Source organism: Panicum hallii, chromosome 7 (genome assembly GCF_002211085.1).
Source record: "Panicum hallii strain FIL2 chromosome 7, PHallii_v3.1, whole genome shotgun sequence".
Lineage (NCBI taxonomy): Eukaryota > Viridiplantae > Streptophyta > Magnoliopsida > Poales > Poaceae > Panicum > Panicum hallii.
The window spans coordinates 45,225,444-45,237,506 of record NC_038048.1 but is presented as its reverse complement, the minus strand read 5'-3'; the positions used below and the strand labels follow the sequence as shown (position 1 = coordinate 45,237,506).

The 12,063-nt window shown below is 48.2% G+C and overlaps 2 protein-coding genes across 2 annotated transcripts; both read right to left on the bottom strand.

Annotated features, from left to right (window-relative positions):
* Nucleotides 1-3,058: 3,058 nt before the first annotated feature.
* LOC112901505 (stress enhanced protein 2, chloroplastic) lies at nucleotides 3,059-4,539 on the bottom strand. The gene is made up of 2 exons (XM_025970435.1): nucleotides 3,971-4,539; nucleotides 3,059-3,865 (listed from the first exon to the last, which is right to left on the bottom strand). Exons 1-2 carry the CDS (start codon nucleotides 4,289-4,291, stop codon nucleotides 3,596-3,598), a joined length of 591 nt encoding a protein of 196 aa, XP_025826220.1. The 5' UTR covers nucleotides 4,292-4,539; the 3' UTR covers nucleotides 3,059-3,595.
* Nucleotides 4,540-8,546: 4,007 nt separating this feature from the next.
* LOC112901147 lies at nucleotides 8,547-9,428 on the bottom strand. The gene is made up of 2 exons (XM_025969994.1): nucleotides 9,194-9,428; nucleotides 8,547-9,086 (listed from the first exon to the last, which is right to left on the bottom strand). Exons 1-2 carry the CDS (start codon nucleotides 9,291-9,293, stop codon nucleotides 8,944-8,946), a joined length of 243 nt encoding a protein of 80 aa, XP_025825779.1. The 5' UTR covers nucleotides 9,294-9,428; the 3' UTR covers nucleotides 8,547-8,943.
* Nucleotides 9,429-12,063: the final 2,635 nt, after the last annotated feature.

Sequence of the window (12,063 nt, the reverse complement as noted above, 5' to 3'; positions counted from 1 at the left end):
CATACTCCAAGATGATAAACATAATGCTTACAAAGTGCTAATTTGCATGTGTTATGTGTAAGTAAATATGCTGTCTATATTATATTATCCTCCTTGTCTCAGGCATAAAGTAGAATGGGTGAACCAGAGTAGGGTTGACTCTGCACTGTTTGATTACTATCTGGTTCATAATATCGTATAGCTAAAAGCCTCCAAACAAATGCAATGGAAATCAGTTTTGCAGCTCTGTCGACACAGATAGTATTTCTTCAGATCCAGTACACACAGGAATGGAGCAAGGGACACATAAGAAGCACGGTGTGTAGATTTGTCCCCACTCCATGTAGTATAATCTCAAGAGTCAGCACAACAGATTGGACTCCTGAAGAAAATACATGGTCTTGCTTACATGCTCCAGTCTATAATTACAATTTCAGTAAGTCCAGTAGTAGGTACAGTTAAGGGGCTGATCCTCCCCGGTGCACTATTTCTCTGAAGACATCTACACATTTAAGAACCTTGCAGGACTGCCTTGCTACAGAAAGACATTCTGCTTGTGTTCCTGCGCGGGCTGCATATTTCAGATCAGACAACACCGTAGCAGGACCGTGTGCTAGAGCTGTCAGTTGTTTGGGACTCTGAATGATCCACATCTGTCGATCTGGGATCCATGATCCATGTTTGCACAAAGAAATTCAGAAAAAAATCCTTGCCGTTGCGCAGCGACGACGAAGCTTGCGAAATGCTCGGATCTCAACAGCTTGATCCATCTGTAATTGCTTGTTCCATGTCCTGGAGCTCGCTCTCAGAGAAGAGCGCCGCGACGATATGTCGATCAGGAGTTGACGAAGGCGTTGCCCCCAGCGTGAATATCTGGCCGATCCTGTTGCGCACGCTGGAGGCCCACGCAAACGCCGCGGCGCAGGCGACCATGGCTACATCGTGTCCAGCTTCTTGAACAACGAGCAGCCCGTTGCCAGATCCACAGCCGCGGCCGCCGCGAAAGCCACCTGCGGCAGCACCATCAACGCCTCCGGCCAAAACGGAAGGCGGGGAGGTGGGCGGTGGTGGAGGCGGAGACCGTCGGGGTAAGAGGCGATGAGGAGAGGGGGAGAAGGGGCACTTTGTAAATTATTTTTACCCAAAATAGGGAGTTAAATGTAAATATTCGGATCCGAATCAGGGGGGTATTTGTAAATAACGAGGGTATATGTAAATAATCGGATCGTGATTATTAATCGCGAGCCAAACTAGGGGTGTATATGTAAATAATCTAATCGCGATTAAACTAGGGGTATTTTCGAAAATATTCCAGGCCGGCGAGGTCGTGCCGCCGCCGCCGATCTCTGCTAGCCCCGCCACCAAGCATCCCGCGCACGGCACCGTCAAATCCACGCGCCGCCCCTACCTATCTCTCGCATGCGGCTCCTCAGGAGATGCAGCCGTGGTGCGGGACGAGACGAAGACGTTGTCGCCCAAGCGCGCGCGCGCTTGGCTCCGCTCGTCGCCGCCCCGCAAGAACCAGGCGCAGATTCAAATTCCATTCATATATACTCATGCATACCATAAAACTTAGTATGCATGCAATCACCTATTCTCCTCTGGTTGTCAAGTATCTGGTTTGCTGTGTTTGCCCGTGTTCTGAATTTTGATCTGAATCATACCTCTGCCTTCTCATCTCTAATTCTTTCTATCCCATTTGATTTCACTGAATTGGGATAGCATTTCAGACTCCGCACACTGCATGTAATTGCTGAGTTTTTTTTGAGATGTAATTGCTGAGTTTTGGTTACTGCTAAAGGCTGTTGTTCAGATCTTTTTTCATTGGCCCAAACGCCACAGCTTGTTTGCTGAGAGACAACTCTGACATCCAGTTTTAGTCCAATGTTCTGGATTTCTACAGAGGGTTTATCCAAAGGAATGTCTGCAGATTTAGTGAGCCTCCATCTGATCGCTTGAACCAAAATTATCGTGCACATCTTAGGAGAATGGCTAGTTGGCTACAGCCTCTGAACATTTTGTGGTTTATTATCAGTATTAACATTCTCCACCAAGAGCAGGCTCTGAAGTTATGAGATGAAGGAAACTATTGTTATTGGTTTTACTCCAAGTAGCAGCCTCAGAACTTGGGCGTTCAAACTTTCACCTTCTTTGTATTTTCAGGGCAACATGGCAGGTCATTTGTCAACACAGCGCATGGTCATGTTAGGGGATCTGTCTATTCATAGCACGTGCAACTACCCGCCATATCATCGTACATGTTCGCTAGAGATAACAATGTTCCGGAACAAAATAAAAGGTTGGAGATAACAACATTCCAAAATATTTTTATCTTATTTTGGAATATTTTATTTTATTCTGGAACATTGTTATTTCCAACAGACATGTGCGATGATACAGTGGCTAGTCGCACGTGCGATGAATAGACGTCCCCAGGCTTGAATGATTGGTTGACAACTGTAACTGTGATGCAGACGGAGCAAATTATCAGCTTCTTGTTGCAAGAAGACCCCGGACATTCTCGCTACCAGCTGGAAGAGCTGACAAGAGATTTTTGAGTAGCTGGATTGAATGGTCTTGCATGATTCTAGCCATATATGTGCACTCGATCTAGTTGCCTTTCAAGTCCATGTACTAGTGCAACAGTTTGATGATTCGGTATGATTTTTGCTCTGCTATGTAACTGTACGCTTTATGGATTCTATTATCTGAAACTACAATTTTGTTCGCTGTTTTCATAGCCAGCAGTTAATCACACAAAATTAAAGGTACATGCTGCAAGATAAAACTTAACATTTGCAAAGGGTTATTTTTGCATGTGTTATGTTATAAGTAAATATGCTGCGATGTCCTCTAGAAATGTTATCTTTTGTTATCTTCTCCCCCGTTTCAGTCATAAAGAAGAATAGTTGAGCAGGGTTGGGTTGAGATTTGAGAGTGCATTGTTTGATCATTGATAATTTCGTGTAGATAACAGCCTCACAGCAAATACAATGAAAGTCAATGTTGCAGCTCAGCCCATACAGACAGTGTTTGTATTTCTTCAGAGCCAGTATTCAGGAATGGAGCAAGGGAGACGTAAGAAACACAATGTATAGATTTGTCTCCACTTCATGTATGTATAATCTCAAGAGTCAAACTCCAGATTTGACCCCTAAAGCAAACAAGGTGTTTTGCTCCCATGCTTCAGTCACTAATTACAATCTCACTATACTAGTAGGTACAATTAAATTAAGGGGTGATCCTCTCCGTCCCCGGTACACTATTTTTCTGAAGAGATCTACATATTTCACAATTCACAACCTTGTCGGACTGCCTGGCTACAGAAAGACACTCTGCTTGTCTTCCTACGCAGGCTGCAGGTTTGTGATCACAGTTCACCCTTGCAGGACCGTGCAAAACAGCTGCCAGTTGTTTGGAACCCTGTGTGATCCATGTCTGGCAATCTTGGACTCAGGATCTATGTCTGAACAAAAAATCAGAACAACTTCCTTGCCGTTGCACAGTGACGACGAAGCTCGCGAAATGCGCGGATCTCAACAGCTTGATCCACCTGTAGATACTTTCTCTATGTCTATACTGTTTATCTAGTCTCTATGCGTATATACGTGCATACTCAGATGTCGTCGGACCAGTCCTGCAGCTCGCTCTCGGAGAAGAGCGCCTCGACGATGTTGTCGATGAGGGAGTCGACGAAGGCGTTGCACCCCAGCGTGAACATCTGGCCGATCCTGGTGCGCGCGCTGGATGCCCACGCGAACGCCGCGGCGCAGGCGACCACGGCCACGCACAACCCCGCCGCTTCCTCGATCTCCATCGTGTCCAGCTTCTTGAACAGCGAGCTGCCCGTCGTCAGCTCCACCGCCACGGCCGCCGCGAAAGCCACCTGCAGTAGCGCCAGCAACGCGAAGATCAGACCATGAACCCAACGTGTACAGGTAATTAGGTGAACGAGGACCAATAGAGGAAGAAGCGAGGAATCCTCACTGACCATGGCGAGGCGGCCGGAGATGGTCTCGAAGTCCTGGCTCTTGCGGGAGCTCTCGATGTAGTCGGCCAGCGACGCGAAGAACGGGGAGGCAGCAGAGCCGCCCGAGTCCGCGGCCCCGCTCCCCTCCTCCGCCCCCGCCAGAATCCTCCGCGTCACCACGCCGCTGCCGGCGCCGTACGACCGCAGCGTGCAGAGCCGGGGCTGGAGCACCACCTTCCCGGCGTCGCGCTTCTTCGGGGGCGCGGGCACCGACGGCGCCGTTGCCGCCGCCACCTTCTGCGGCGCCAGCTCGCAGATGATCGCGCGCGCCGCGGTCGCCATGGCGGGGGTGTGTCCGTGCGCTCCCTCTGGACGTCACCGCGCGCGGACTCGGCAAGCTGCGATTCACTCGGCTTCTTGGAATCCGATCGCGAATCTGTGACCGTGAGTAAACCAACCGGTGACTCGCCGTCCTTTTTGAAAGTCTGGCGGGGACAGCTAGTGGCGGGCGACGCGGCCGTTCACCGCCCGGTGAAGGTGAACCCCGCCTCGTGAGGCCGCCGGGGACTCGCGGCGAGACGCCCGCACGCCGACACGTCGCGTGGGTGCGCTTGGCCGGTGTTGAAGGGACCCCGGACCCCGGACCCCGGATTCATCCGTCAACTTCGCCCGCGGCCGTAAGATTGTCGCGTTCCCGTGTGTTCCAGCGGCCCACGCCATCGCCGTTGCTTCGCCGAAACGCCGGCGTGGGGTCGGACGAACGTGGCGGCGTTCTCGGACACAGCCGTTGCTATCGGCGCTTCAGGATCATGAAGCACTCTAGCGCCGTCCGATCCCCATGACCCCATCCGATGGTTCTCCCTTGCCGTAGACCTTTCTACCTTTCGTCCCGAGTACTGGGAGATCGGGCACACGTGTTTGGTGATCAGGTGCGGATTATGACTCAGAATCTGGAGCTAGCTATTCGTTCCATCTTTGATCACAATGATTGTATGCAAATCTGAATCGAGATGAGTGATCTTTTTTAGATTAACTGTTCATAGCTATAATTAAGGGGCAAAAAAATTTGAGGCTTGAGGTTGCGAGCAGACGAAACTTTGAGGCCGTAAGCTCTAGATTACAAGGCTGTGGTTCTTGTCCATAAATCATCAACTGGTTGTCAAGCTGTCCAAGTCGCCTCTCCTGCTAGCTCTTCACGCATTCACGGTGAGCCAGCCTGCTGCAAAAGGCACAACACATTTTCTGATGTTTGTGAGCTTTCAGAGATCTAGGTCCAGAAAAACGGGAATTGATGCGGTCATGCTCCTAGCTCGTGTTTTAAACTTTTACTAGCTAGCAGCTGTTTTTCTTTCACAAAAATGAATAAAGCTAGCTCAGTTTCCATGAGACATGAAATTTGATAGCAACACAATACAAACACCTGGCAACGAATGAATGAAGAATGAGTACGAGGACATACCCATCTCCATCTCAAGGAGATATAATAGAAAACGTATATATTGGTAGCTTTTTTTTGTGTGTGTGTGCGTGTGTGGTCAAAGCTTTACAGATCCTACGTACGCACACGTCTCGGATAACATGGAACGACCTCCTGCTGATTTGCTCCATCCCTTCCAACTATATTTTCTCTTTGAAATAACTTGTAGTGTTTTCTAACATGCATATGCATGTAACAAAACACACAAAATTAAATAGCTGGTAGTTTGTAACGCGAGTAGCCGTGCCAGACTGGGCCGTACTGGATAGAATCGGTCGAGCAAGTGGGTCTGGCCTTAAAAGTTTGTAACGCCAGTAGCCCAATACGCCACGCCATGGCCCATGTTATAAAAGTTGTTGGGTCTGGACTCTGGCTTTTGCTGGCCTACGAGATGCCGGCCGCCCACCAAGCGTGACGATATACTTGGGCCCATTCAATTCTATGCGTCGGCCTATACCGAAAGGTCTACGGTGGCAACTCAATCTTAGGCTCTTTGGTTCCGATTCCGGCAGCAGATTCGCTTCCAAAAAATCAGCTTCACAACCAAAGAGCTCGGACGGTTGTAGCGATTTTTTGGAATCGACCGATTCCCGCAGTGTAACGACGCAGCGGGTAGGAGGGCAGATTCTACCAATTCCTGCAGTGAAATTACCCGCGTTGCCACTGGTTAGTCGTACCGGTTCAACTCTTTTCTTTCCGATCGATCCTTTCCCATTCATCTCCCGTGCGCCTCCTCCCTTGCCCTCTCCCCTTGCCCCCGACGCGCCCCCGCCGCCCCCCCGGGCCGCCCCCCGACGCGGCCCCCGCCGCCCTCGGGGCCGGCCCGCCGCGCCCCCCGACGCGCCCCCGCCGCCCGCCGCCCCCCGGGCAGCCCCCTGCCGCGCCTCCCTGCTGCGCCCCACGCCGCCCCCGCCACCCCCCGACGCGCCTCCCGCCGCCCCCGCCGCCCGCTCCCCGTGCTGTCCTCGAAAAACAGAGGAGAAAGAGAGAAGGAACAGGAAAAGGGAGAAGGGAAAAGGGAAAAGGGAAAAAAAAGAAAGAAGAAAGGAAAAATAGAAAGAAAAAAAGAGGAAAGAAATACAGTGAAAAAATGAAAGAAAAAAAAGAAATTGTTCAATTATTTTTATAACGTGGATATATATTTTGTATAAATTATTATATATGTCAAATATTAACAAATATGAATATTTTCTTTCCAAATCGGTCATCTACGTATCCATGTGATTAATTAGCATATAAGAGCCTTATGGGATCTCAGGGGCATAACAGACATTTCTTATAGAAATCCACAGCTGACAGTTGTTTCAGCCAAACAGCTTTCAGTTTTCCTATAGCTTTCAGCTCACAGCAGCTTTCCCACAACTGATTCCAGAAATCAGATTTTTAGGAATCCACAGCTGAACCAAACACACCCTTAGCATTAGTTGCTCAAGAAAAAAAACTCAATCTGGCATAACAAGTTGACTTCAAACTTGGAAGTTCGTTGGAACTATCCTATTCTGACCATTCTCTGCAATTTCTTCGTTTCGAACAGGGGGGTTAATCTGGTGGGTTGTTTTACCAGTTACCATGATTTCGGTCAAATTAAGTGTTACCAGTTACTGGTGGGTGGTGCCGAGGTGGCATATACAGGGTCACTGAGTCACCCCTCACCAGCCGTGGAGCTGGAAATGCCCTCCAGCCCGGGCTAAATGAGTGGACAAGTGCTAGATTGATTAAAATTATGCTAAATTAATATTGCTTTAGGCCTAATTACTGTAGATTTACATGGGTGAAGTGAGCTGGGCCCGTGCTGCAGCACGGCCAACACGGATCCTGGCTCCGCCCCTACCCCTCACCGTGATTCATCACGCGCATGCCATCGAGGATCCCCGCGACCGGAACCATAATCTCTGGATCCATCGTCCGGCATGTTTATCACGTGGTTGGCGAGCACCTCTCGCAAACATTCTTAGCAATTCCTTTTTGCCCATCGTTCCGGTAAAGCGAGCTATCTCCGTCCATCCACTGCTCCGGCTATACCCACGGACCACTCTGATCTGTCCTACCACGCGATGGCTACAGTTGATCATGGAGAAATGCTTGTTAAATTTGGCCTGATCTTGTTGCTTTGCTGTCCCAAATCAGAAATCGTCTCGTTTGCCTCGGGATGGCCCCAAAACAGGCAGGCATGCATGTTTAATTAGCGTCCACGCTCTGGCGGGCCAGCATGCATGCATGATTCAGAATGGATCTTCAGACACAGGTCGATCGCATTGTGTGCTGGTGTTGTCGTTACGGTTTGAACGTACTAGCTCATGGCGCGAGTGTACTGTGACATTAATTAGGTGTATGTTTTTTGAGACATTTGGATAATGGCAAAAGGAATCAATGAGCCAATGTTCTGGGTGGAAAAGGAGAAAAGGTTTAGAGCATGGAAACTCAAAACTGAAAGGCTCTTCTTTAGAGTGGCGAAAAATCTAAATTTCCTTTTCCCCCTGAAAGTGTACTACGTCCCAAGTTCTGTTTTCATGCGCTACATGTTAATATATATGTTATCACTTCCCTAGGAGTACTACAGACACTACAACACAAGTGGCTCATGAAAACAGGAGACACTGCGTCATGAAAACATGTGAGAAACTACACGGTTATCTACTTAAAATGTAGCTTCTATGGTCTATGGAGACAGGAGAGACACTAATGAAATGTGCATATCTCAGTGAATAGTGCACTGTATTTTATCATGTTTTATTTTAGGAATAATTTTTCAGTAGCATCATCTTTTCTATTCTCGTTGCATATACCGTGACTAAAATTATTGGAATATTACGGCATTGATAGGCTGGAGTTTGTATCATGGTTGTTCAATTATTTTGTTGGAAACTCTGTGGCTATTTGCATTCCTCGGGGAGTGGTAAGGGGCCGGAGCCCACATTTTTTACTTTTTTTCTTCAAAAAAAATTCGGTGGGGGCTCGGATGTGTCTTGTAATATACTCCCTCCGTTCCCAAATATAATTTATTTTGGCTTTTCTAGATTTATAATATTTGCCATGCTCTAGATATAACATATATCTGGAAATATATAGAAAAAGCTATAAATCTAAAAATACCAAAACTATCTATATTTTGAAACGGAGGGAGTACAACGAAGTTTGCTTGTTTAATCACGTAGATAGAACACATGCAGCCACAAGGCAGGAGCTCTGAGTACACGTACTGCTTAAGCTGAAGAAAGGATCGAACAGATTAATGCATGCTTTATGAAGGAACACTACAAGTTTGATCAACAAACATGACACAGACAACCTAATACGTACCAAGCTCGACCATGAGCCGACACAAACATACATGACATGGATTACAAACTAAGTGATAGGACTCGGACACGCTCTGATCAGATTGCATGACGGAACATGACATACGCATCCTTGCTTGAAAAGTTAAAAAACACCACAGGCATCTTCTCTCTAGGCCATGGAAGCAGACACAACGTAGAGACTGCAGTTAAGCTCTATAGTCCCTTCATATATAATGCTAGTTAACCTGAGGCTTTGTGCCACCTGACACAATGGGATCCGCGCTGCTTCTTGCTCTGATCTGAATGTTCTGTACCACGGTCACCTCTTCTTCAGCTGGAGAGACCTCTTCAGATGTCAGCTTGGAGGGCTCTTGTGCACCTGCATGAAGAACAGGGCACAAATTAACTACTCACTTCCTTAAATTTACACACTTCAACAGTAGTTTTTTTTCTTCCAAAGCGGCAATAATGCTTGAGAATATTTACCTGACGAACCATCCTGGCCTTCGCTCCAGCCATAGCCCGTGATGCGCTCGACGAGCCCGAAGAACATGTCCTTGAGCTGCGCCGCGAAGTAGCTGGCCATGGGAGCTAACTAGGCAGTGGTCGAGGAGGTGCCGAGAGCTGTGTGCTTTCTGCTAACCTCCTCCTCGGAGATCAGACGTTGCAGCCGCCGCTACAAAGCTAGTGACTATACAACAATCTGCTCTGTTGTCTGAGTTGCGACTGGTGAGTCCTCTCGCTATCACCGGGCGCCCTATTTATACACACGGCCGGCCTCGCCGGACATGGAGGCCCACGCGCACGCGAGGATATGATTCAGTAACCGTGTCATCTCTCAGACCCACGACGGAGTTTCTGATCGCGCGCTACGCATGCAAATGTATTATATTGTTGGCGAGCAGCGGCAGCTCGATTAAGCTCTTGCTTCATCGCATTCTTGCCCCACTTGCTTGGCACTTTTTGCAGCATATATTAGTTATTAATCCTCTCTGTGGCTGCCGGAGCAAATATTCAGAGAATGATGCTTTGCATTTGTATATTTGTTAAGTATGGCCTGGTTGGGTTGTTTTGCTTCACCAAATCACGGGCGCCACATGAGAAATCGTGTCATTTGTCCCTCTACCTGTCCTCGACCTCGGAACAGGCAGCAATGCTCGTTACTTCGTAGCTCCACATCTCTAGCGTGTTGATCACTTGGTCATATGGTGATCAGGTGGCATGGTGAAGGAACTACAGAGGTATACGTAGCATATACATGCCCGGTGCTACTGGTACCACGAACGCAGGAAGGACCGGCACGCATTCAGAGTTCAGAGCACCAGAAAAGCGTCATCGTTGTAACGCAAGCTCGATGGTGTTGTCACTACGGTTGGAACGCCTATTAGTGGAGTAGTAGTATGTAAATGTGTATGGATGGTGAGGCTCTGATCAACAATATAGTATCCCTTTTTATTCTGAAAAATAAAATATTCGTGTACACACATGACGCATAACAACGTTTACACATGGGTCAACCAAAACACATCAGAATTATATACATTGCCATGGTTTGCTGCCAGCCCGGCCGCCGCGATGCTCCTAGCAATGACAGTTCACGCTTACCATGTAATTAACAAATGCAGGAGATATGCAGATTTCGGCACGCTAAGTACATCGTTGTTCAGATCTCAATAAGCAGAGACAAATTCATGTCATAAGCAAATCATGGAAGTACAGGATTTGATATAATCGTTTGCACAAGTGAATGTGGAAAGATATGCACTGCCGGCGATGTGCTCCAGCTCCTAGTCCGTCCTGCGACGGGCGAGGTCGATGGCCGGCCTGCCAATGAGCGCGGCCGGAGCGGAAGCAGTGCCGTCGGGCGGCGCAGCCACGCCGCCGCCCCCGATCAGTGAAGTCGGATAACATCGCATCTGTTGTGGGTTACCCGAATGATCCATTGGGTTTGGCACTAATTGGCACCAAATATTTTTGGGTCAGCCCAACAGGTATTTACACTAGAATTATCATTTTGGGTAGTGGGTCCCTGGGTTGGTCCAGCAAAATTTGCATCCTGAAAAGAACACAAATAAGACACTAGGGGAGAATATACACTGTGTTGAAGCTAAATTACTCCATAAACATTATTTGTTACAAAAGTCTGATCAAGAAACATGTATGGCACAGACACAACCGAGCTACGTACTGCTCTCAGCAGGCTCATACGCTCAGAGGGTATACAGTAACAGAAGTGCAAGACAAACACACCAAGTTGATCACAGTGCAGCATGAAGGCAAATTAAAAGGTTCGCGTACGGCTGGGACGCACACATCCTCGCATGACGCCATCCCAGTGCCAGGCCGGGAATGAAACGCGTGCAGTGGCAGAGACTATGTTTTGGGCATCAGGTACCCCTCGACATCAGTTAACCTGAATCTCTGAGCCTCCTGGCACAGAGGGATCCCCGGCTCCTCTTGGTCTGATCTCGTGGGTGTGTGCCACAGGCGCTCCGTCCTCAGTCCGGCGGCGGACCTGCTCCTCGCCGCCCGTGCCGGCGCCGTAGCCCGTGATGCGCTCGACGAGGGCAAAGAACATGCCCTTGAGCTGCGACGCGAAGCTGGCCATGGGAGCTGCTGCGAGCTTTGTGGGGTTGTGCTAAGTGCTTGCTATACTACGTGCTTCTTAGCTGCTTGATGGTTTTAGTGGCGAAAGGTGAGTGCTCATTTCTGCTATGAATCGGGTGCCTGATTTATACACGGCACGAAGCACGTTGGCTTGCCGAACGAGCATGCTGTCCACGCGAGCGCGTGGGAGGATATTCAGAAATCAGAATCAGAGTTGCTTTGTGCCTTTGTTGATCGCGTTGCATTTGTGGGATCGGATCGGATCACATTTGTTTCGGTAGTCCGCATGTGAATCATATGGTTGGCGACTCAATTAGGCTCTCAATCGCATTATATCTCATTTTTTATTCACTTATTAAGGCTCATCAGCTGCAGTGCTGCTATATGATTGCAGGCTCGTACCAGTACCTGCGTGCTGCATTCTTTTAATTTACGCGTAAATAGTAGAAAGAATTAACTATTTGGAAAAGAAAACCTCTGATTACCTTCTCATAATCACAACGACAATGCCACTTTGGAAGAGGGTAAATAGTTCAAGGCCGGAATTTTTCCTCAATCTAAAAAAATGCCACTTTGGAGTTTTGGGCCATCAATAGCTAGCACTATTGCTGATCTGAAGCCAGCCAAAACGGAGAAACCTATGTCACGTTCCTCAACTTGGTTTATGTATATACACTACCTTTTTTTAATAGGCGGCAAGAGATTTGCTGAAATTTTATTAGAAGAGGGGAAAAAGGAACAAAATAAAC